This window comes from Anomaloglossus baeobatrachus, chromosome 10 (genome assembly GCF_048569485.1).
Source record: "Anomaloglossus baeobatrachus isolate aAnoBae1 chromosome 10, aAnoBae1.hap1, whole genome shotgun sequence".
In the NCBI taxonomy this organism is placed as follows: domain Eukaryota; kingdom Metazoa; phylum Chordata; class Amphibia; order Anura; family Aromobatidae; genus Anomaloglossus; species Anomaloglossus baeobatrachus.
The window spans coordinates 52,256,938-52,283,138 of NC_134362.1; the positions used below are offsets into that span (position 1 = coordinate 52,256,938).

A 26,201-nucleotide genomic window follows, 5' to 3' on the forward strand; every position below is an offset into this window, starting at 1 on the left:
GTCTGAGCAAAATTGTGTGATGATTGTAAATGTGACAGTACTGATTCCTTTAGTGGACACACACACACACACACACACACACACACACACACACACACACACACACACACACACACACACACTCAGCTTTATATATTGGATTGTAATTATCCAGAGGTTCTGGTAGTCTGGACTGTAGCAAAAATGTCTACCCATCTCCAATCTTGTTTTCTGTATTGTATTGGTAGTCTTTCAATTCTGGCTCTAGGGAATTCATCTAGATCTTCCAAATAATGTGACAGTGCACAATGTTGCATTAATCACACAATCTATGATATATGTTGCAAGTGCATACAGCCATGGCACCATTTTTAAGGAACCTAAAAGGACAGTCTTCATCCTTTTAATACAGAATATCAAGCTTTTTGCTTATCTGGATATATGGCATATTTAGTATGCGACAATATTCCCCCAAAAAGTCCCATTCCCCCTCGTGAAAGCAATGTCAACTTCCTCAGTCTGCAATCTGACACCTCCACAGATTCTGAAGCTTGGCAGACACTCCCTCCCTCTGTGTGCAGCACATCTTTCCTCTGTGATCCCTGCACATTTTGCATGCGGTGCCTGCAGACTCTATGTGAATTTCCAGGAGCTGTGTACACCCTGATACTGTCTGAACCCCTTTACATGGGCAGATGCACTGGTATAATGTCTGTATATATACACCACTGCTCAAAAAACAGCTTGCATGCATGGACTGTACTCATTAGTGACTCACTGGAAGAGAAGGAGTTAATTTAAAAGAAACCTGAAGCAGGAACCACTGTTACCCTCAAGGGTTAAAACCCCTTCATTGGAAGGATAAAATAGTCCCTCTAGCTCCTGAATCTTTATATAAAAAAGTGGGGTGTCCATAAATAATAAATCTTAGGAGGAAATAAACAAATAAATAAATACAACAAATGATACATTGTAACAGTGTGAGGATAGAAAAGTCACAACAGGAAAGGGAGATTTCATTATAGGGATACAACTGGTCAGGATACTGGAAGGAAGCATGCTGGAAGGGGGAGGGGCAAACATTATGGGACCATTATACATGGATTATTAATGGGGGCACAAATGTGCTGGAGGAATAGGAGCTCATAGAAATGGAGGTTTGTGTGGTCTCCTTATACAGGACTGGATCCTGTCTGGGGACAGAGACAAGGGAATTTGGGACCTGGAAGGTTTAAAACTTGGAGATATGATTTCAGGGGTCATTGCCAGACCCTTCTGTATATACTGAGGAGCCAAATAAGGTTGTAAGAACCCATTAAAAAAAATAAATAAATATACTGTATATAGGCAATGATTTCTATGGATGGTATTGAATGCTCTCTCTGCAGTGGCTCTGCAGGCAAACTGAGCCTGGCAATAACAGATCATGATAGGGATCCTGCAGTCTTAAAGGGGTTGTCCATACTGGGTGCATGGCCTTACACAAGAGAGCGCCTCCACCATGGAAACCTGCAATGATCAAGTAATGATCTAGGCTTCTATGGGGAGCCTGGATGGAAAAAAAAATGCAGCATGAGTCTGCACCAAAAAAGCATAAAAATTTGCAAATAATCCGAGCACATTCCCATAGTAAGAAAAAACATAGTTTTTTTGCAAATGGAAACATGGTCAAGATAAGCACCAAGAGATGAAGACAACATTGTTTTTAAAGGGAATCCGTCACCAGGTTTTTGCTCCCCCGTCTGAGAGCAGCATAATGTAGAGACAGAGACCCTGATTCCAGCAATGTGTCACTAAGGCTACTTTCACACATCCATTTTTTTGCTCTGCGGCACAATACGGCGCTCTGCAGAAAAACCGCAACCGTTTTTTTTTGCTGCCGGTTGCGGTTTTTTTTTGCATAGACTTACATTAGTGCCGTATTGTGCTGCATGGGCTTGCGTTCGGTCCGGTTTTTGCCGCATGCGGCAGATTTAGCCAATGCCACGGCCGGATGGAACGTTGCCTGCAACGTTTTTTGCTCCGGCAAAAAAAAACGCATCGCGCCGCTGCGACGAATTTTTCAATGCATGCCTATTGACGCCGGATGCGGCGCGATGCGGAAAAAAAACGTATCCGGCCGCCGCATGCGGTTTCTTCCACTGCGCATGCTCAGTAAAGTGCCGCAACCGGAAAAAAACGGACGGGCCGCATGTAAAAACTTATGCTAAGGATGCGGTGTTTTCGCCGCATCCGTTGCATAGGTTTCACAGCCGGATTGAGCCGCACTGCTCAAACCGGATGTGTAAAAGTAGCCTTACTGAGCTGTTTGTTGTCATTTTGATAAAATCAATGTTTTCTCTGCTGCAGATCTAGCAGTTATACAGAGCTCATGAATATGCTGGACTACCTGCAGCACGCCAAGTAGTGCTGTAATGATAATCTCCTGCTGCTTAAACAGTGATTTTTATCAAAACTACACTAAGCAGCTGAGTAAGTGACACATCACTGGAATCAGGGTCATTTTGATAAAATCAATGTTTTCCCTGTTGCAGATCTAGCAGTTAGGCTATATTCACATAGTGCATCTTTTCTAACCACAAAGATGCAGCGTTTATGGCACCAAAAAACACACCAAAAACACACCAGTGGCAAAAACGCATCAAAAAACGTATGAGTTTTTGACACGTTTTTACCGCATTTTGCCCAATGTGTTTTTTTTTCAGTCAAATCTATTGACTTGAAGGGCTCAAACGCTGGAAAAACGCAATAAGAATTGACATGCTGCATTCTCTGGTGCATCTTCAAAAACGCAGCAAAGATGCAGACAAAAAAAAGATGCACTGTGTGGACAGCAAAATAGAAATCTCATAGACTTTGCTGGGAGAAGGATATGCATGCAGTTTGGTGCATCTTTGTGACCTCAAAAATGGAGTAATGCCCAGTGTGAACATAGCCTTACAGAGCTCATGAACATGCTGGACTACCTGGCAGCAGGACAAGTAGTCCTGTAATGATAATCTCCTGCTGATTAAACAGTGATTTTATCAAAACTACACTAAGCAGCCCAGTAAGGGACACATCGCGGGAATCAGGATCTTTGCACCTACATTATGCTGCTCTCAGATGGGGGCAGGAAAAACCTGGTGACAGATTCCCTTTAAAGGGGTTGTTCGTTATCATAGCTTGCTGATCACTGAGATCTGCCTGCTAGGACTCCCAATGATCCGGAAAATAGAGCGGAGCTGCGCATGCTGTCCTCTGCTTCAGTTATCGTCTACTGGGACTGCTGGAAATAGAGGACCACCGTGGTCCCATAGACAATGAATGGAGCAGAGGTCGAGCATGCGCAGCACATCTCAGTTTTCAGGACCACTGGAAGTGATTAGCATTTTATTCCCTATTCTCTCTCTGCTCTCTTCTGTCTTCTCTTCTCTCTCCTCTCTCACCTCTCTCTACCCTCTCTTCTCTTTCTCTACTCTCTTCTCTCTCTCCTCTCTTTTCTCACCTCTGTCTCTCTACTCTCTTCTCTCTTCTTTCTCTCCTCTCTCTACTCTCTTCTAATATAATCCTCTCTACTCCCTCTTCTTTCTCTCCTCTCTCTGTCTTCTCTTCTCTCTCCTCCCTCTTCTTTCTCACCACTCTCTTCTCTCTCTACCAACTCTTCTCTTTCTCTACTCTCTTCTCTCCTCTCTTCTCTCTCTCCTCTTTCTCTCCTGTTTCTCTTCTCTCTCTCCTCTCTCTTCTAATATAATCCTCTCTACTCCCTCTTCTTTCTCTCCTCTCTCTACCGTCTCCTCTTTTTTCTCCCCTCTCCCCTTCTCTCTCTTCTCTCTCTTCTCTTCTCTCTCTGTCCTCTCTTCTCTCTCTACCCTCTCTTCTCTCCTCTCTTCTCTTCTCTCTCTCCTCTTTCTCTCCTGTCTCTCTTCTCTCTCTCCTCTCTCTTCTAATATAATCCTCTCTACTCCCTCTTCTTTCTCTCCTCTCTCTACCGTCTCCTCTCTTTTTTTCTCCCCTCTCCCCTTCTCTCTCTTCTCTCTTCTCTGTCCTCTCTTCTTTCGCTGTCCTCTCTTTCTCTGTCCTCTCTTCTTTCTCTCTTCTTTCTCTCTCCTCTCTTTTTTCTCCCCTCTCCTCTTCTCTCTCTCCTCTCTCTTCTCTCTCTGTCCTCTCTCTCATAACGATATATATTTTTTTGACTCTTTATTGATCTTATCTACAGGTATTTGGAAGGGTTCATTTTGATACCAGAGGGACTACTTTTTTGTAAGGAAAAAAAAAAGGCTCCAACCTGGAAATCTATCTGTGTGTCAATGGCCAGATCTGATGAGTGTCGGCCGATCCTGCATAATGGAAGAAAACAAAGTGACTGCCACTGGAAAGTAGGGGAGATGCTAGAAAAAAAAAGGGAGTTTGGAAAAGGCATGGAAAGGGACTGAATGGCAGGGGGATAAGGAGGGGCGACATGTGGGTGGAGGGGAGAGGGTAGTAGCGAGCTGGGAGGGTGAGGAAGGGTTAGAGGAGGGAGGTCACATTGGGTGATGCCGGCAGCTGTGCACTCACATGGTGGGAGACAGAGCAGTGCGCGGCGGAGGGATGCCTCCGCGGGAGTGAGGCGGCGGGGCCGGGTCTTGATTCGTGAGCAGGCTGCTGGTGTGTGGCTGCCTCTCATTGTGGCTGAGCGGCACAGGAGCCGCTGGACTCCCCTTCCTCTGATACTTTGTCACATCCATCCCATGCCCTGTGCTGTGGCTTCCAAGGGAGACATTGCCTCTGCAAACTTTTGTCTGTGCCCCACAAGAGGCAGAGCTCCAGGTATAGATGATGCTGCTGTATATCCTCTCCAGAAATCCTGTCCTCCTGAACTCTCACGTCCCCCCTTTTATTCCTCACCTAAAACAATGTCACCGGGGTTCTTTGTTATCAGGGCTTATTGCTGTCCTCTTCCTCCAGTTCTGCACTGGATACAATGATTTCTGCTCATTTCATATTTATTTGTTATTTTTTTAAAGCAAAAAACAACTTTGTAGCAAATGTGCATAAAAGACCATTCTTGGTCATTGCTGTCCCCCATACTTTACCCTGCAACTGTCCTCTCCAATAAAATAACTTGAGGCCATATACACCAATAAATGGATTACATGTGATGTAAAGGGATGATTGGATTGTAACTTTTTGTATTGTTTTTTTTTATTTTTATGTTTTTTGGAGGTTTGTCAAGGTGATCCAGCGTTCTTGTCCAGGACTGAAGGGTTAAAGGAACCAGCAATGCCCTCCGTGATGGATAAGTCTCCAGGCTCCACCGCAATCCTCTCTCGAAACCGAGCCAAATCAGACAGCTTGGGAAGCAATTCCGAGGAGGACAGCAGTGAGGATGAAGCGCCGAGGGGTGAGGGTTCAGGAATCTCACAAAAAATTGGACATGTCTTAGGGCTCATTGTCTTGCTAGGCTGCTCCGGTAGTGAATGGGTTAAGGGCTTCCTTGGAGCGACCCTGGAACTAAAAGGATTAAGGTCTGCTCTGCGTTACTTTGGCATGGAAGGAGTTAAAGGGAATGGGTTACAGAAGGGAAGGTTTAAGACCGGTCCACCATCCCTCCAAAAGGGTTAAAGGGAATGGGTTACGGTCTGCTTTAAGAAGGGAAGGGTTAAGACCGGTCCACCATCCCTCCAAAAGGGTTAAAGGAAATGGGTTACGGTCTGCTTTAAGAAGGGAAGGGTTAAGACCGGTCCACCATCCCTCCATAAGGGTTAAAGGAAATGGGTTACGGTCTGCTTTAAGAAGGGAAGGGTTAAGACCGGTCCACCATCCCTCCAAAAGGGTTAAAGGGAATGTTTTACGGTCTGCTTTAAGAAGGGAAGGGTTAAGACCAGTCCACCATCCCTCCATAAGGGTTAAAGGGTTTGGGTTACGTCTATTTTAAGATGGGAAGGGTTAAGACCGGTCCACCATCCCTCCAAAAGGGTTAAAGGGAATGAGTTACAGTCTGCTTTAAGAAGAGAAGGGTTAAGAACTGTCCACCATCCCCCTGAAAGTTAAAGGGTTAATGGCTGCTTTACAGCACCCTAGCAGGGGTCCAGGGCTTCAGTAACTGCTTTATGGCTCCATAGCCAGACAGGGTTAATCCCGCTGGTAGCCATTGAGGGTTTCCCCTACAGCTGCCTAGCAGAAAATGGGTTAATGTCTGCTTTATAGATCCCTAAAGGAAAAGGGTTAAAGGTTCCTTAAAGCTTTCCAAAATGTAGAAAAAGGGGTAAGGTTTGCCCCCATGGAAGAAAATAGATTAAGGGCTGCCATGTAGTTCTCTGGAAAATGAGGGATTGGGTACTGTCATGCTGTTCCCTGGCAGGAAATGTGTCGGGGGCTTCCTAACCGCCATGTAGCAGGAGAGATGGGGAGCCGCTTTCTGGTAGGATAAGGACTGAATGCAGCCGCACAGGTCTCCAATAAGATGAGGGCTGAGCGCAGCTCCGGCAGGACAATGGCTAAACGCTACCTCTGCCGCTGTTTGGTAGGGCAGAGGGCCGGGAGCTGCAACTGCAGGATTATGCTCTGATGAGGCTTTTTAATAGGGTTTAGTTGGTGCGATGCATCACTGTAATTAATGCAGTGCGAGGCTGAGATAACGATTATTATATGGACCGTGGCTACCGATTTCAGGGTGAACTAGATATAAAGCTGCTCATGTGACTCGTAGGAGCCCCTGTGTGCCAGGATGACGTCCTGTTATAAAATATGGCCAGCAGTATGTCTGTCTGGTCTTTGTTATACTTCGTTAACCTCTTGGTATATAGTGACCATTGTATTTCTGACCGGATATCGGAATCTGTCCTGGCTTTAGCTTGTGTTCTCTATATCCTTCTTGTCTTCAGTGTTTGGTCCTTTATAATATACATGTCTTCTATTCTCTTTTCTAGAAGCACCTACCCTCTGGACTTTCTGAGCTTTATCCTTTTGCTCACAAGGACCTCTATCTCTTTAGTACTTATAGATTGCATCTACTGGTGTCTTGCTGGCATCTACTGGTGTCTTGCTGGCATCTACTGGTGTCTTGCTGGCATCTACTGGTGTCTTGCTGGCATCTACTGGTGTCTTGCTGGCATCTACTGGTGTCTTGCTGGCATCTACTGGTGTCTTGCTGGCATCTACTGGTGTCTTGCTGGCATCTACTGGTGTCTTGCTGGCATCTACTGGTGTCTTGCTGGCATCTACTGGTGTCTTGCTGGCATCTACTGGTGTCTTGCTGGCATCTACTGGTGTCTTGCTGGCATCTACTGGTGTCTTGCTGGCATCTACTGGTGTCATCGCTGGCATCTAGGGTCTTGCTGGCTTTCTGGGTGGCTTTCATGTTGATGCTAGTGTTGCGGGCAGGGGACAGACCACGGCAGGGGGAATTGCTCGAGATGCTCGGATCCGAGCTCGTGGCGGTGGCTCGAGGGGAAGCCGGACCCGGACCTGAGCACCCGTCCGTCGTCCGCAAGTGAAATGGGGGGTTATTAAATGGGGAAGGTTTTGTCAGTGACGCCACCCGTGGGGTGTGGTGATTTTGGTGGCACCGCTGCTGCCGCTGGGGGGCAGTGATGCCCGGAATTGATGGAGTGGGGCAACTGAATGTTATCCCCTCCACTGGTAGGGGGGGTGTAGTCCCGGGGCCCCACTACAGGTGAGATGGTGCTTTGGAGCGCAATCTGGAGGGAGGGTTGGACCGGGTGGTATTGGTGTACTCACAGTTCCTGACTAAATGCACACAGAGTCCAGATGGTAAACCAAATTGCCAGTAACTGGTGACCTCCGGCGGGGGATGTTTGGATCCCACACCCTGGTACAGCAGACAAGGGTCCCTTCCTCCTGCACTTAGTGTTGTGTCCCTCCGCATGAAACGAGGAAGTCCACTCCCAGTGATACTGTGTTGGCAGCTGTGGCCCGCGAGAACTGACCCGTGGGATCTTAGCAGGCAATTGCAGAGCCCTATCCCCCTCGTTGGGCTTCCGTCTCGCTATATCTGGGCCTCCTGTGGGACAAGACCTGAAATCTTGCCCCCAGCTGGTCACTTAGTAAGGAGCGTGAAGCTGTCCTTGCTCTAGGGTCCAGGCACCCTGTCGTGCACGGCCTCCGAACCGGATTCCCGCTGTCGGTACCGGCGGGCTACAACCCTGCCCCGGTCCACTTAAGGTCTCCCGTGACCGGATCTCCGTCACCTGTCGACCTGTCTGCCAACTGCCACCTAGTCAGTAGTCCGGGACCTCGAACCCCTGACTACCCGGTCACTTCACACTCCTCTCTCTTCCTCTCTCTGAACTCAACTGTCTTGTTCCCTCCCAGGACACCTCAGGACCCCTAGGTGGGCGTCACCATCCGCTTGGCCCCACCCACTGGTGTGTCCCTATTGTCATGGGGGGTGACTAGGCTTTGCTGGCTGGTGTTGTGTACCTAGATGTGGGGTCTGTGATGGAGGGCCAAGGAGGAGAGAATCCTGCACCTGGAAGAGGGGTGCAGTCATCTGTGACACCCTGATTTTGTCAGGGCGTCACACTAGCTTCTACCCCCATGACTACTTGTGAGCCCAGTCTAGACACTTTTTTTTTTTTTTGTCCGGTCTCTACCTCTCTAGCACCTGTCTCCTTATTTGCAGTGTATTATCTTCTCTCTCTCCTTTTTCATTGTATTCTGATACCCTGACCTCTCGTACCATATGCTTCTCCTCATACGGCTACAGGTACAGAGTAAGCCTGATAGCCTATGTGTAGAGTGCCACAGGGCCTTCTATTTCCAGGGCTTCATGTCTCGGCCCCACCTCTTTTTCTGATCGGATCGATTACAATTCCATTTTATCCTCCCTTTTTCTCCAAGGAGCTAATATCAGAAACAGGGACATGCGAGTCGCCGAGGTCGTGTTTTCAATACCTTGCGTTTTGGATTTTGAACAATTTTCTGCTTTTGTCTCCTGTTCTTAGAGATGATGAGTGCATCTCTTTATGCTCTGGCACTGATGGCCTAAGAATGTTACAACCCATTGTCATATCCCTTTTTAGGGAATTCCGAGTCTCTCATTTGTAACATCCGTTAATTAGCCAGTGGTGATGAGCGGTTACAAAGGCTTTATCTGGAGGACCTAGACTTAACATTGATGTCCGTAGACACCACGCAATGCCTAGTCTCCCCTGTGGTGGCGCTGCAATGTCACCGAGGAGTCCTCCAGTGTGATACATCATGTCTTTAAATCCCATGATCATCTTCGGTTATTTATTTTTTTGAAAGAGAGATCTACAGAGCAGACATCCTCTTGGTCATAGACCCGGATCTTCCCTCTGCATTTACTGTTGTTTGCATTTGCTGTTGTGTTTTTTTTTTATTTTTTTGTCGGATATTGCTTGTAAAGGTTCAATTAAGGATAGATATTTATTTTCTAATTATTGCAATTATTTTTACATTTTGTTTGGTTCAACATTACGTCTTCGTCCTGCTTGCTTAGCTCAGAAGTTGGTAATATTGACTGCCCCCAATAGATTGGAACGTTCAGCTCGTCCGAGCAATTATGTGCTCTCTATGGGGAGAGTGGAGTAAGCAAGTATGCTGCTGCCAGATTCCTCTGATGGTGGCTTATCTACCTAGAAAAAAAAAAAAGGGGTCAGATATTTGCATCCCAAATAGCCATTTCTTAACTCCTCTGCATCCCAAATAGCCATTTCTTAACTCCTCTGCATCCCAAATAGCCATTTCTTAACTCCTCTGCATCATCTGTTGGGGGGAGAGTTGCTAGTCCGCTCCGAAACTATATACGGTAGTTATCAAATCTGGGCTAACAAATCTGGCTAGTTCAGATGTCATTGATTCAATGTAGTATATGTGGGGGTCTTTATGGTATATCTATCATCAACTGCTTTTTGTTGCCCCCCCCCCCCCCATTTTTTTTTTTATCTAAATCCAGATTGGATCAAACCTCAAGTTTTATAAAAATATATTTCTATAACATGAATGAAGATTTTTTCTTTTTTTTTTTTTTTTTTAAGTACCAAATATACTTCTCGTCTCACAATTTTAGATAAATGATTCTAGCTGCCTCTAGAGGCCGCTCACAATATACAACAGAAGTAGGTGTAAATTATCTCTGCAGCACCACCACAGGAGAAATTAAGCATTACACATTACCCATTCAAATCCTTTAAAGGGAATCTGTCACCAGGTTTTTGCTCCCCCATTTGAGAACAGCATAACGTAGGGGCAGAGACCCTGATTCCAGCGATGGCACTTACTGAGCTGTTTGCTGTCTTTGTGATAATATCAATGTTTTCTCTGCTGCAGATCTAGCAGTTATACAGGGCTCGTGAATATGCTGGACTACCTGGCAGCACGCCAATTAGTGCTGTAATGATAATCTCCTGCTGATTAAACAGTGATTTTTATCAAAACTACACTAAGCAGCCAAGTAAGTGACACATCACTGGAATCAGGGTCTCTGCCCCTACATTATGCTGGTCTCAGATTAGGAGGCAAAAATCTGGTGACAGATTCCCTTTAATTGTCGTTGTGATGCAGGACAAGTCCTTGAACTGAGATATTTGGATTATGAACATAGAATTACCCCTCTTTATTAACCCAGAATTGAGAAATATAATACTAATAAAATATTTGTCTAAGCTTTAGGCTGAGTATATTTTATTAAAGGTGATATTAACATCAGGCACAATGATTTATTATTGGGGATATAGTTATTACAAGCAGATATTGTCATGGTTGTAGCATAGTCGTATCCATTTTTATGCATATGTCCTCTTGCCGATTTCTGTATTCTTTTCCCTTTGTTTTGCATTGCTTTTGTTTCTTAACCCATTAGGAGGGGGAGGGATAAGAAGCCGTCTCCTGTATGGCAGTCTGCTCCTAAAATTCCTATTAATAGTTTATCATCATTTCTTTTCTCGTATCCTTTAGTCTCGGGTTTTTCGCCCTACTTACCTTTTTACCTTTGATTTCAGTCTGTACCTTTCCTTTTGCTCTGTCTTTTATATTCATTTTCCTATTCTTTTGCTTATGATTCCATAGTGTGTTTTCTTTAGTTGTCACAGTGCTTTTATTAAGGCGGAATTTTAACTCTTTTATTTACCTGTAAATAAACCCCATGTCTGCAGGTACATAGCATTTTTGCATGTTCGGTTCCCTTTAAATGTTGTTTTTGTGGGGGAAACTTCTAGATCGCCTTCCTATAACCAGTACCGGGGTCGCAATACACAGTAAAGAGGAGTTTGAAAATGTGGATGATCATGCACTCTGGGGGTAATTTTTTTTTTTTTTTTGGACAAAACCCCTTTCAAAGGGAAACTATTGGGTCCTCTGATTGTCCCCAAATGCTGCTGTAGTAGAATGCATACAGATTGTCAGCAATGATTGCATTGTTAGTATGACACATCAAACACATGCATACTGCTAAATTAGTGATTGGGGACAGTCTCAGGGGACATGACAGATAAGATGCCCAAAACAATCATTCAGTCAACGTTCAGTAGCTGGCTTTCTCAGTTTTTCTTTCACAAAAATTACTGCTTTGTTTGGCCAAACCTGCGTTTCTCTTTAAATTTGGAGAGACAGACCAGCCATTATCAGTAACGTCTTAGAGCAGATTTCTTCCGGCAGAGTAAATGAACATGGCACATCTGAGTTTTTCCTGACATCTGCCATTTGTGAACAGTGAGACTCCTCCCGAAAACATGAGATTATTAGCCAGATTCACTTACATGAAAGGAATCAATATATCAAAGACCACGCCTGTGAGATTGCCGCCTCCCAGGGCCGCCTCGCCCCGCCGCCTCCCAGGGCCGCCCCGCCGCCTCCCAGGGCCGCCTCGCCCCGCCCCGCCGCCTCCCAGGGCCGCCTCGCCCCGCCGCCTCCCAGGGCCGCCTCGCCCCGCCGCCTCCCAGGGCCGCCTCGCCCCGCCGCCTCCCTGGGCCGCCTCGCCCCGCCGCCTCCCTGGGCCGCCTCGCCCCGCCGCCTCCCAGGGCCGCCTCGCCCCGCCGCCTCCCAGGGCCGCCTCGCCCCGCCGCCTCCCAGGGCCGCCTCGCCCCGCCGCCTCGTGTCCTTCTCTCACAATCTGTATCAAATAGCTGATTTTGTTATGAGCTAGAGTAATGTATTAGATTGCAGCCATTAAGATCATTTGTCATTCTTTGAATGTCTTAAGGGGAATTTGTCAGCAAGTTTTTGCCATTTAATCTTGGAGCTTCATGATGTAGGAGCAGAATCCCTGATTCCAAAGCGATGTCACTTGGCTGTTTATTGTAGTTTCAATAAAATCAGTGTTTTATCAGCAGGAGATTATCACTAGAGGATCAATTCTGTCATGTAGTACTTTGTAATCCCTCCCCTACCACTGATTGGCCGATTTCAGCCTATGCACAGGGTACACAGAAGCTGTCAATCAGTAGTGTGGGTGGGATTATACAGAGCTCAGAATTCAGAGACCTGGTAGATCTACAGCAGCTAAAACAGTGATTTTATCAAACTAAGAGCAAGCAGTCCAGCAAGTGACACATTGCTAGAATCTGGATCTCTGCCCCTACATCATACAGCTTTCAGATTGCATAGCAAAAACCTGCTGATAGATTCCCTTTAAATTCACAAGTGTGAGCTGTTTTTATAGTGGAGTATATTAAAGGGATCCTCATTCTGAAATAAAATAAAAATATTCCGCAGCCCTTTACAGTTCAGAGGTTCGTATACAAACATTCATATGTAACAGTTCAAGAAAATACTATAAAGCAAAAATGACAACCCTGCTCGTAAGAGCTTACAATCTACAATAGAGTGAGGTGGGGGTGATATAATGCAGGTACTTATTTACAATGACTGTGCAGATTTCTCAAAGAAGTGGAAGATAAATGCTGCATGAACTGGTCACCAGCCAATGTTTGAGATTCTTTTAGGGGCAGTGGAGTCTGACGGCATATGTTCTCAGACGTTGTGGAGGGGCTCTATGTGAATTGACTACAATTAGGGAGTGTGATAGGCCACTCTAAAAAGATGTGTTTTTAGAGAGTGTCTGTAACTGTAAGCTGTGGTTCGTCCTAGTTTCTTGGGGTAGAGCATTCCAGAGCATTGGTGCAGCTCGGGAGAAGTGTTGGAGCCGGTAGTGGGAGATTTGGATTACCGTGGATGTTCAAAGTCGTTTGCAGAGCGTAGAGAACGGGTAGGGGGATAGACAGATGAGGGTGGAGATGTAGGGGGGTGCCGCACTGTGGAGAGCTTTGTGGGTGAGAACAAGCAATTTAAATGGGATCCTGTGATATATGGGCAGCCAGTGCAATGACTGGCACAGCGCGGAAGTGTATGAGTAACGATTAGCCAGATAGGTGACCCTGCAGCATTAAGGATGGACTGGAGAGAGGAAAGTCTAGTGAGGGGGAGGCCAATTAATAGAGAATTGCAGTAGTCAAGGAAGGACTGGATTAGGGCCACGGTGAGAGTTTTTGTTGTTTCCATTGTGAGAAAGGGGCAGATTCTAGAGATGTTCTTGAGGCGCAACGACAGGAGCGGTCAAGAGATTGTATATAGGAGATAAAGGAGAGATCGGTGTCGAGCATAACCCCCAGACAGCGAGCCTGCGGCCTAGGAGTTATCGTGATGCCGCACACAGAGAGGGAGATGTCATTTTTGGGGAGGTTCCTAGATGGAGGGTGGAAAAGTTGTTCAGTTTTGGTGAGGTTAAGTTTCAGATAGAGAGCAGACATGATGTTGGAAACTGCAGACAGTCACTGGTGTTCTGCGTGAGATGTATAATTGTGTGTCCTCAGCCTAAAGGCCGCTTTACACGCTGCGATATCGGTACCGATATCGCTAGCGTGGGTACCCACCCCCATCTGTTGTGCGACACGGGCAAATCGCTGCCCGTGCCGCACAACATCGCCCAGACCAGTCACACATACTTACCTGCCCGGCGACGTCACTGTGACCGGCGAACCGCCTCCTTTCTAAGGGGGCGGTTCGTTCAGCGTCACAGCGACGTCACAGCTGCGTCACTGAACCGCCGCCCAATAGAAGCGGAGGGGCGGAGATGAGCGGGACGTAACATCCCGCCCACCTCCTTCCTTCCGCATAGCGGCCGGGAGGCAGGTAAGGAGAGGATCCTCGTTCCTGCGGTGTCACACGGAGCGATGTGTGCTGCCGCAGGAACGAGGAACAACCTCGTTACTGCTGCAGTAACGATTTTTGAGAATGGACCCCCATGTCACCGATGAGCTATTTTGCACGTTTTTGCAACGATGCAAAATCGCTCATAAGTGTCACACGCAACGGCATTGCTAATGCGGCCGGATGTGCGTCACCAATTCCGTGACCCCAACGAGTTCGCATTAGCGATGTCGTAGCGTGTAAAGCCCCCTTTAGTCTATGTGCCCACGTTGCGTTGTCTCCCTGCAGAAATTTTTGCAGCGATTTGAACAGCACATGTGCGCTTCAAATCGCTGCAGAAACACTGCGTAATGAATGCAGTGAAAAAGCCGATTTCATGCGCTCTGGATGCTGCGCCCACCATAGACCGAGCAAGACCTGCATCCAAAGCGCACGGAATAAGTGACATGTTGCTTTTTAGAACGCAGCGATTTGGCAGCATGCAAATCGCTGCGTTCTAAAACGCAACGTGCGCATGGATTATGCACAATCTTCATAGATTGTGCTGGGTACGCAGGACGCATGCAGTTATGCTGCAGTGCAATACGCAGCGTAACTGCACGCAAATACGCACACGTGGGCACAGAGCCTAAACATGGTACTAGAAGCCAAATTTACTGATGGTCTGTCCGATTGGGGCATTGTAGAGGGATAAAGGTAGAGGGCCGAGGACTGAACCTTGAGGGACCCCAACAGTGAGAGGAAGAGAAGGGGGCCAAGGACCTGAACCTTGAGGGACCCCAACAGTGAGAGGAAGAGAAGGGGGCCAAGGACCTGAACCTTGAGGGACCCCAACAGTGAGAGGAAGAGAAGGGGGCCAAGGACCTGAACCTTGAGGGACCCCAACAGTGAGAGGAAGCAAATGATATGCTGAACGAGCAGTCAGAAAGATAGAACCAGGAGAGCACAGTGTCCTTACAGAGTTTCCTTAATTTAATGTATATTTGAAAATAGAACATATTTCTTTGAGATTTTATTTAATTCCCTTCTGAACAGCCTCTTGATCTAAGCTGGCTGTACACTTTTTATATCACTGTAAATTAAATGCTTAACTGGCCAATATATATTCCACCTGACCACAAACCTACGTGTGACAGTCTGACTTTCCACCTGATATGTACTGTCAGATGCACGAATTCTCAAAACTGTCTGCCAACTGATTATTTTGTAGCATTATTGTGATGTATATGGCATTACTTGGCATCAGAGTATACCCATTGATGGCAGTATGACTACTAGTATGCACATACAGTCATGGTTGAAAGTGTTGGCATCCTTGAAATTGTTCCTCAAAATGAACAATTACAATTGCAATTACACGTTTTGTTATACGCGTTTATTTCCTTTTTGTGTTTATTGAAACAACTAAAAAAAAAAATAAACTGAGGGGTAAAAAAGGCAAATTAGACATCATTTCATACAAAACACCCAAAATGTACTGAACAAAATTGTGAGTAAACAACTTTGTTTCAAGCATGTGATGCTCTTTCAAGCTCTCCTGTGGCAATAAGAAAATCACTCCTGAAACCAGATAAAAAAGGGGAGAAGTTGACTCAATCTTTCCATTGTGTGCCACATTAAGCATGGGGAACAGAAAGAGGAAAAGAGAACTGTCTGAGGACTTGAGAACCAAAATTGTTGAAAAATATCAACAATATCAAAGTTACAACTCCTTCTCCAGAGATCTTGATGTTCCTTTGTCCACTATACCTTTCACTATTTTTCAGTTGAAATAAATGGGCCTGAGCTGTAGGTCCCTGCACAGACTGTGTCCCTGGAGCGCAACTTTAAAAGGACCTCAGTGCTGCAGCCCCTTAAGCCTCCGGATTACTGAGGCCCCAACCGTTGAGGAATTATAGCATTATCAGGCAATGTTATCATTTTTTTTTTTGTAGGGAATAACCCTTAGAGGTTGTCCACTACTTTGACATTGATGGCCTTTCCTTAGAATAGGTTATCAATGTCTGATCGGCTGGGGCCCGACACCCCGCATCCCCGCCGATCAGCTGTTCTCGGACCCTGCAGTGGCAGCAGGCGGCCGGAAATGCTTCGTTCCGGAGCGTCTCCGTCGTCTTATAGAGGCCACGGCCCGGGACTGCACATCCGCCTCCCATTGTAATCAACTATCGTAAGGATGGCCATCAATGTCAAAGCAGTGGACAACCTCATTAACTAATTACTGGGAAATTTTATTTCAACTGTTATTTCTATCATCTTGATAAGTGTTTGTGGTTAGTGCTTGTTACAACCACTTCTGAAACTTACTGTATAATAAATTTTGCAACCGCGCTTGATACTAACACTTTATTTTTCTTTTGTTTACTGCTCGTTGCTTATAAAACCGACCACCACTTCTGTCTAGCTTTGTAAATGCTGCCATTCAGCCAAGATTATGCGAGAACACTGCGCTCCAATGATTCTGGGCAGCTTCAAAGCTGTGCTTACAAGCTCATTAAAAAAGCGCTTGTAAGCACTGTGCATGTTTAGCCAACATTGCTAGGTAGTATGGTAGTCTGTCCCCAAGGAAATAAGCTGTGTACAAGAAAGAAAAAGTGTTAATAATAGCTCAAGAATGGCTTTAAATTTTAAGAGTACATTTCAAAAGTGCTTATTTTAACAAGCACCATCTATAAACATTTATCTATGGAGATAAAATAATAAGAAATAACCTTCATCCAGTTTCTTCAACAGTTTCGAAGTGTAAATGATATGCCTGATCATACTTCTGCAAAGCTCAATTATCTCTTGCGTAAAATGGGGTCCATACATAGGAGATATTGGTCAGGCCAATGGCTATCCCTTTTGACTGCCCCATATGCATAAACAAACAAGTTAGCTAAGGGTATGGGTACTCGAATATTTGGATGCAGAAATTTCTTAACCATTTCTGCATCTGTTGTAAGGAAAAATATATCAAAAAGACTGACCCACACATCCAACAAGTGTGAACAGGTGCTAGCTGAAAACACATAACTACAAAACACATACAGCTGCACTCTAGAATGCAAACCATGAATAAGGGAACTCTGGTATTGCGTTACTGCTATTGGAATATATGAAATAGTTATTTAGCTTATGTATTGGCCAATGCATGTGAGCCTGGTAAAAAAAAAAAGTGTGTGTGTGTGTATATGTGTGTGTATATATGTATATATATAATATATATATATATATATATATATATATATATATATATATATATATATATGTATATGTATATGTATATGTATATGTATGTGTATGTGTGTATGTATATAATATTTAATATATATATATATATATATATATATATATATATATATATATATATATACACACACACACACGTACATAACTACAAAAACACATACAGCTGCACTCTAGAATGTGAGCCTGGTAAAAAAAAAAGTGTATATATGTAGGTTCCCGAGATATAGATATATCTAACTCAAATGCCTCTATCTGGGTTAAAAATCTACATATCTGGGCAGCTAGGATCCAGCTATAGAGGGGAATGAACACTTCCCAGACATGTGGGTTTTTAAGCCAGATAGAACTGAGACCCTAGTGGAGCTTCTCATTCAGCCAGATCAGACCTCATACTTTGCACTGACGAGCGACAATCATCCTGAAACACCGTGTCTGCAATTTGCGGAGGTTCTGATCTGGCATAAATCCTAGGTGATATGAAAAGGCTCGTTGGAGAGTCACTTTAGACTTTTAGGATTGCTACTTCCAATAGGTGGCGCTAGAGTTTGTCTCCTTCCTCCCTGAAGAGACAATTTGAATAACCCAAATAGAGGCATTTGTGTTAAGTTCCCGGTATATAGAGATATACCTTGCCGTTGGTGACCGGGCTTACATACATTGGCCAATACATAAGCTAAATATCTTTTTTTTTTTTTTCTTTTTTTCCCCAAATATTCCTTTAGCAGTAATGCAATACCAGAGTTCAATTATTCATTGTTAGCATTTTAGTGTGCAGCTGTATGTGTTTGGAAGGAAAAAGGCAGTGGCAAAAGTGTGTTCGGTTTTTCATCTGCATTTTTCTAGTGTTTTTGGACACCAATGAATACTGTAGAGATAAATACAGATTTATACGGTAGACATTCAAACATATAGACACTAATAAAATTGCACCCTGTGGAGATTATTGGAAATTTTTTAGGATTAAATAAATGGGGGGAAAAAAGAAAAAAACACCTGGGTTCCCCCCTATTTTTTTTTTTTTTTTTTTATCATAAAGGTTTTTATTGAATTCCCCCTATTTTTGATAACCAGTAAAGGTAAAACAGACAGCTGCTGGCTGATTTATCAGCCAGGGAAATTCTATAGTTATTGGTCCCTTTCCAGGCTAAAACCAGCAGCCTGCAGCTGCCCCAGAAGTGGAGCATCTAATTAGATGTGCTTCGCCTTGAATCTTCCCGACTGCCCTGGGACAATGGCAATTTGAATAATGGTAGTTTGGGTTGAGGTTAGCTGACATCAAGCCCTGGTGTTAGTAATAGAGAGGAGTCTATCAGACATCTCCATTACCAACCCAGTAAGTGAAAAGAACAAGAATACAAGCAGACAAATAAGCACTTCAGGATTCTCATTGACTTTGCTGGTATCTGGATTCCTTAAAGGTTTTATGACATCTGCACTCAAACTCTAAAGGTCCAGTCACACTAAGCAACTTACCAGCGATCCCAACAACGATAGGGATCGCTGGTAAGTTGCTAGGAGGTTGCTGGTGAGCTGTCACACTGCGACGCTCCAGCGATCCCACCAGCAACCTGACCTGGCAGGGATCGCTGGAGCGTGGCTACACGAGTTGCTGGTGAGCTCACCAGCAACCAGTGACCAGCCCCCAGTCTCCTAGTTACAGCACACATCAGGTTAATTAACCCGATGTGTGCTGCAGCTAAATGTGCACAGAGCAGGGAGCAGCGCACACTGAGCGCTGGCTCCCTGCTCTCCTAGTTACAGCACACATCGGGTTAATTGCCTGATGTGTGCTGCAGCTAAATGTGCACAGAGCAGGGAGCAGCGCACACTGCTTAGTGCTGGCTCCTTGCTCTCCTAGTTACAGCACACATCGGGTTAATTACCTGATGTGTGCTGCAGCTACATGTGCACAGAGCAGGAGCCGGCACTGACAGTGAGAGCGGAGGAGGCTGGTATCAAAGGTAAATATCGGGTAACCAAGGACAGGGCTTCTTGGTTACCCGATGTTTACATTGGTTAAAAGCCTCCGCAGAAGCTGGCTCCCTGCTCACTGCACATTAGTTGTTGCTGTCTCGCTGTCACACACAGCGATCTGTGCTTCACAGCAGGACAGCAACAACTAAAAAATGGCCCAGGACATTCAGCAACAACCAACGACCTCACAGCAGGGGCCAGGTTGTTGCTGGATGTCACACACAGCAACATCGCTAGCAACGTCACAAAAGTTGTTCGTTACCAGCGATGTTGCTAGCGATGTTGCTTAGTGTGACGGGGCCTTAAAGGCAACATGTGAAACCGTAGGGTCAGACATTGAAGGGAATCTGTCACCAAGTTTTTGCCACCTAATCTGAGAGCAGCATAATGTGGGGGCAGAAATCCGGGTTCTAGCTACAGTTAGGTCCAGAAATATTTGGACAGTGACACAATTTTGGCGAGTTGGGCTCTGCATGCCACCACATTGGATTTGAAATGAAACCTCTACAACAGAATTCAAGTGCAGATTGTAACGTTTAATTTGAAGGTTTGAACAAAAATATCTGATAGAAATTGTAGGAATTGTGCACATTTCTTTACAAACACTCCACATTTTAGGAGGTCAAAAGTAATTGGACAAATAAACCAAACCCAAACAAAATATTTTTATTTTCAATATTTTGTTGCGAATCCTGTGGAGGCAATCACTGCCTTAAGTCTGGAACCCATGGACATCACCAAATGCTGGGTTTCCTCCTTCTTAATGCTTTGCCAGGCCTTTACAGCCGCAGCCTTCAGGTCTTGCTTGTTTGTGGGTCTTTCCGTCTTAAGTCTCTGGATTTGAGCAAGTGAAATGCATGCTCAATTGGGTTAAGATCTGGTGATTGACTTGGCCATTGCAGAATGTTCCACTTTTTTGCACTCATGAACTCCTGGGTAGCTTTGGCTGTATGCTTGGGGTCATTGTCCATCTGTACTATGAAGCGCCGTCCGATCAACTTTGCGGCATTTGGCTGAATCTGGGCTGAAAGTATATCCCGGTACACTTCAGAATTCATCCGGCTACTCTTGTCTGCTGTTATGTCATCAATAAACACAAGTGACCCAGTGCCATTGAAAGCCATGCATGCCCATGCCATCACGTTGCCTCCACCATGTTTTACAGAGGATGTGGTGTGCCTTGGATCATGTGCCGTTCCCTTTCTTCTCCAAACTTTTTTCTTCCCATCATTCTGGTACAGGTTGATCTTGGTCTCATCTGTCCATAGAATACTTTTCCAGAACTGAGCTGGCTTCATGAGGTGTTTTTCAGCAAATTTAACTCTGGCCTGTTTATTTTTGGAATTGATGAATGGTTTGCATCTAGATGTGAACCCTTTGTATTTACTTTCATGGTGTCTTCTCTTTACTGTTGACTTAGAGACAGATACACCTACTTCACTGAGAGTGTTCTGGACTTCAGTTGATATTGTGAACGGGTTCTTCTTCACCAAAGAAAGTATGCGGCGATCATCCACCACTGTTGTCATCCGTGGACGCCCAGGCCTTTTTGAGTTCCCAAGCTCACCAGTCAATTCCTTTTTTCTCAGAATGTACCCGACTGTTGATTTTGCTACTCCAAGCATGTCTGCTATCTCTCTGATGGATTTTTTCTTTTTTTTCAGCCTCAGGATGTTCTGCTTCACCTCAATTGAGAGTTCCTTAGACCGCATGTTGTCTGGTCACAGCAACAGCTTCCAAATGCAAAACCACACACCTGTAATCAACCCCAGACCTTTTAACTACTTCATTGATTACAGGTTAACGAGGGAGACGCCTTCAGAGTTAATTGCAGCCCTTAGAGTCCCTTGTCCAATTACTTTTGGTCCCTTGAAAAAGAGGAGGCTATGCATTACAGAGCTATGATTCCTAAACCCTTTCTCCGATTTGGATGTGAAAACTCTCATATTGCAGCTGGGAGTGTGCACTTTCAGCCCATATTATATATATAATTGTATTTCTGAACATGTTTTTGTAAACAGCTAAAATAACAAAACTTGTGTCACTGTCCAAATATTTCTGGACCTAACTGTATATGGGTGCACTAAACGTTCGTGATTTTAGAATGAACATGACTGTTGCTCCATGCTGCCTGAACCATCGGCGAGGTATCTTATACTTTGGAACGCAATGGCATTTTCAGAGAAAACAATACATTTGTGCTGCGCTCACAGCCTATAACACGGACGAGTGCCATGTCCATTGTTATACTATAGGGTAGTGCCGACCAGCTCTTTCTTTCTCATACCAATTTGGAGCAGTGCCGACTAGCTCTTTCTTTCATATGCCAATTTGGAGCAGTACCGACTAGCTCTTTCTCATACCGATTTGGAGCAGTGCCGACCAGCTCTTTCTTTCTCATGCCAATTTGGAGCATTGCCTCTTTCTCATGCCAATTTGGAGCAGTGCCGACCAGCTTTCTTTCTTTCTCATGCCGATTTAGAGCAGTGCCATCGAGCTCTTTCTTTCTCATGCCGATTTGGAGCAGTGCCAACGAGCTCTTTCTTTCTCATGCTGATTTGGAGCAGTGCCGACCAGCTCTTTCTTTCTCATGCTGATTTGGAGCAGTGACGACCAGCTCTTTCTTTCTCATGCTGATTTGGAGCAGTGCCGACCAGCTCTTTCTTTCTCATGCTGATTTGGAGCAGTGACGACCAGCTCTTTCTTTCTCATGCTGATTTGGAGCAGTGCCGACCAGCTCTTTCTTTCTCATGCTGATTTGGAGCAGTGCCGACCAGCTCTTTCTTTCTCATGCCGATTTGGCATAAGAGAAAAATTGCTGCATGCTACGATTGGCAGCGTATTTCAGACAACGCTCACGCATTCAAGTCTATAGGTGCGTACAAAACATCGGATTGCACTGATGTCATCGGAATGCAGACCAATTTATGCCAACACAGACAATGGAGACGACGTAGAAATATAGTTCCCCATCTTCTCAGCACCTGTGGTACGATTCTATCATGTGAGAGAATCTGATCATCATTTTTAAAAACCCCATTAAAATAAAAGTTGTGCTGTAATTGGATGGTATCCATAACAAAAAGATGAACGTATGGGACAAAGTCATAGGGAGGTGGAATGCAGTTTTTTTTTGTCCTCTGGAGAAGGGAGTGGGCTTCTGCTGACATTGGTTGTCTTACAACCAGACACACAACACTAATATTACTTGTTGCATAAGAGCAAAGGAGATGAATGCAGTATATAAATCTATTGTGTTCTCCTGTGGAAGGGTCTGTGCAACGGAATCTTTTTGCAGAGTTTTCGAACCAAAAACTGAACAGCACCTCCACGTTTTTGAGGATTGGGCTATGTGCACAGAGTCTTTTTGCTGAGTTTTTGGAGCATTATTGCCAAAGTTTTTGAGAGGTTGAATATGGCTATGTTGACTCTGTCTTATTCAGGAGGATTCTGCCTGAAAAACCTATCAAAAGAACGAACATTTGTATTTTTATGTAAAAATGACTCGCTGTTCACCTGTCCAGGCTTTTAAGCATCTTGTTTTTAGAAACCAGAAGTGGTTACGCCAAGCGGATAAAAGAAGTGACCTTAAAGGCCACTTTACACGCAACGACATTGCTAACGAGATGTCGTTGGGGTCACGGAATTCGTGACGCACATCCGGCCTTGTTAGCGATGTCGTTGCGTGTGAAATGCAGGAGCAACCGTTAACGATCAAAAATACTCACCATATCGTTGATCGTTGACACATCGTTCTAATCTTAAATATCAATGCTGCTGCAATATATATATATTGTATTGTATTTCTGAACATGTTTTTGTAAACAGCTAAAATAACAAAACTTGTGTCACTGTCCAAATATTTCTGGACCTAACTGTATGTGTCACTTACTGGGCTGCCTAGTGTAGTTTTGATAAAATCCCCGTTTAATCAGCAGGAGATTATCATTAGAGGACTACTTGGCATGCTGCAGGTAGTCCAGCATATTCATGAACTCTGTATAACTGCTAGATTTGCAACAGAGAAAACATTCATTTTATCAAAATGACAGCATACAGCTCAATAAGTGACACACCGCTGGAATCAGGGTCTCTGTCTCTACATTATGTTGCTCTCAGATAAGGGAGCAAAAACCTGGTGACAGATTCCCTTTAAATGTAAAGTGCCTGATCCTTCTCTCTCCTGACATGTTCTGTTGGGGACAGTTGGGTGACCTCAGCACATTAGATGGTCAACCAGCCTTGACAATATAGATGTTTGCGCAATTTTGGTTTAATGTATATGGGGGGCTGAAGGTAATCAGATTTTCATCTTTCTCATTCTGAATCTATTCCTTATCTACTTGCATATACGGTAATACTTGGAAAGTATTATATGCATGTACATAAAATGGGTAGATTTAGAATTCCGAGCTTCCCTGACTCCCATCACTTCTCTATGATCATTTGATCATACTGTTCCATACTGACTTCCTATTGATGTCAATTAAACTTATACTAGAAATCCAAATTTAAAATTACACATTGTGTGGATTTATATGGGTCATTAGCTTTTGCCATTGTTTTCTAGATAGTCTGGCTTCCCCTTCTTATGTCGCTGTGTGCTATAAGGCCATGTGCACGTGTTGCGTTCTTGATGCAGTTTTGAGTAAAGATGTTATCACAAAATCTAAAGGGTTTCCTGATGCCAGCAAAGTCCATAAGAATCCTGAAGGGTCTTGCGCATGTTGAGTATTTTCTTCTTGCAGATTTGGTGCAGAATATAATCTGCAGCATGTCAATTCTTTCAGCATTTCTGCAACGTTTCTACCCATTTACTTCAATGGATTACCATCAAAAACGCTATAAAAACGCAGGTAACACGATCGCGGATTTGCTTTTTTGCATGAGTCCATCTATAGAGATGGATAATAGATCTAGATTGACAGACGTATAGATGGGCAGGCAGAGAGATTGGACAGCTTTTGAAGAAAAAAAAAAAAACATTGGGTCCCCCCCATCTTTGATAATCAGCAAAGGTAAAGCAGACAGCTGTGCGCTTATCAGGCTGGGAAGGTCCATTTTTATTGGGTCCTTCCCAGCCTAAAAATAGCAGCCCGCAGCTACCACAGAAATGACACAACCAATAGATATGGCTGTTCTGGTCCTTTGCCTCAGCTCTTCCTGACTTCCCTGATATGGCAAAGCAGAAAGTTAGGTCCTGCACCACCGCAAGTTACCTGCGGTATCGCCTGCAGTATCACCTGTGCCTGGGTGGAGAGCCTGGGAAAACCAAAGATCCAGGAGCAGAGTGCCCGTCACAAGGAGGAGTCTGTTCCTGTGGACCCGTGGAAGCCCAATTTGTGGGCGAAACGGCCGTCGTCCGTCTTAGAGGAGCCAGCTCACAGTGCGTCTCCAGCCCTCCACCCTGCACGTGTTTTGAATAAATGACATCCAGCACAGCGGACAGAGTGCGGTTTCTTTATACTCTCACCCTATTATCCATGACTTCCCTGATACGCTACCACTCAGGGTAATGGTAGTTGGGGGTTGATGTCAGCTGTGTAGTTTCTGTTGACATCAAGCCCTGGTGTTAGTAATGGAGAGGTCTCTATCAGACACCCCCATTACTAATCCAGTAACTAAAAGGTAAAAAAATACACATAAATACGTGATTTAAAAATCACCCCCTCACTTTACCTGGTAAGCTTCCACGCAGGTTCAACGTAGTCCACAATGTAAACCTGACCAACATAAACAGAGATAACTTAAAACAAGATACTGTCCCAAGTACATCAATTTATTAGAAAGTAAAGTTACCGTGCAGGTCCAACGTAGCGCAGAGTGAGCAGGAAGGTCTGAAGTCACCACTCCCAAGACCCAAATCCTCTGCAGAGCGGTGATGTCAGTCCTCTCTAGGGGTTCCTGCTCACTCTGCGCTCTGGACTACGTCTGATTTGGGAGGACTACGGAGAACCTGCACTGGAACTTTGCTTTCTAATAAATTGGGGAATGAGGAGCAGCGTCTCGTTTATATTTAACTCTGATTGTTTTTTAAGGGTTCCATTTGTGGACTACCTCAGAATCCCTGGACTGTCTGACTTCTTTTTTTTTTTTTTTACAAAATAGTGAACCAGGTAAAGTATTTTTATGTTTTTTTTTTGTTTTTTTTTCTTTTTACTTACTGGGTTAGTAATGGGTCTGTCTGATAGGTGCCTCGTCATTACTAACCCCTCGGCTTGATGCCAGATGATATTATACAGCTGACATCAACCCCAGCTACCATTACCCCGATTGCCTCTACACCAGAGCAATCCAGAAGAGCCAAGGCGAAGCGCTTTAATTGGCGCAACTGATCTAATGCACCACTTCTGGGCAGGCCTTGGGCTTTTATTTTTAGGCTGGGTAGGGCTAATAACCATGAACCTTCCTAGCTTGATCATATCCGCTCACAGCTGTCTGCTTTACCTTTGCTGGGGACCGCACTTTGTTTTCCTATTTAAGCATAAAAAGCTGTCCAATATGCCTCAAGGTTGTGATTATATTTCTATGTCTTTCTATACATTGCCTTACGAAAATTTTCACCCCCTTTGCATTTTTTTGTTTTAGGACCTAGCGACCTGGAATTTGACTTGACTTTTTTTTTTTTTTTTTTTTGAGGGTTTGCATCAGTTCACGTAAAGAACTTGGCAACAACTGAACATTTTTTTTTTTTCTTGTGAAGCAAACAACAAATGCGACAAAATAACTGAACACTTCAGTGTGCATAACTTCAACCCTACAGTCAATACTTTGTAGAGCCTCCTTTTGCAGCACTTTAAGGTGCAAGTCACTTTGGATAAGTCTCTGAGCTTTCCACATCTTGAAACTGGAATTTTTGACCATTTCTTGAGCTAAAACTGCTCCAGCTCCTTCAAATTAGATGGTTTCCTCTGGTGAATAGCAAT

The 26,201-nt window shown here is 44.6% G+C and overlaps 1 protein-coding gene across 3 annotated transcripts in view; it reads left to right on the plus strand.

The window, feature by feature from the left end:
- Positions 1-4,556: 4,556 nt before the first annotated feature.
- Positions 4,557-26,201, plus strand: part of RCOR2 (REST corepressor 2) — a 40,047-nt gene continuing 18,402 nt past the window's right edge. For 2 of the 3 annotated variants that reach the window (XM_075326086.1, XM_075326085.1), the window contains exons 1-2: positions 4,557-4,770; positions 5,167-5,344. In XM_075326086.1, coding sequence (XP_075182201.1) covers positions 5,224-5,344 — 121 coding nt within the window. In that variant the 5' untranslated portion in view covers positions 4,557-4,770; positions 5,167-5,223. The remainder of the gene's footprint in view (positions 4,771-5,166; positions 5,345-26,201) is intronic. The other variant, XM_075326084.1, reaches the window with a different exon arrangement.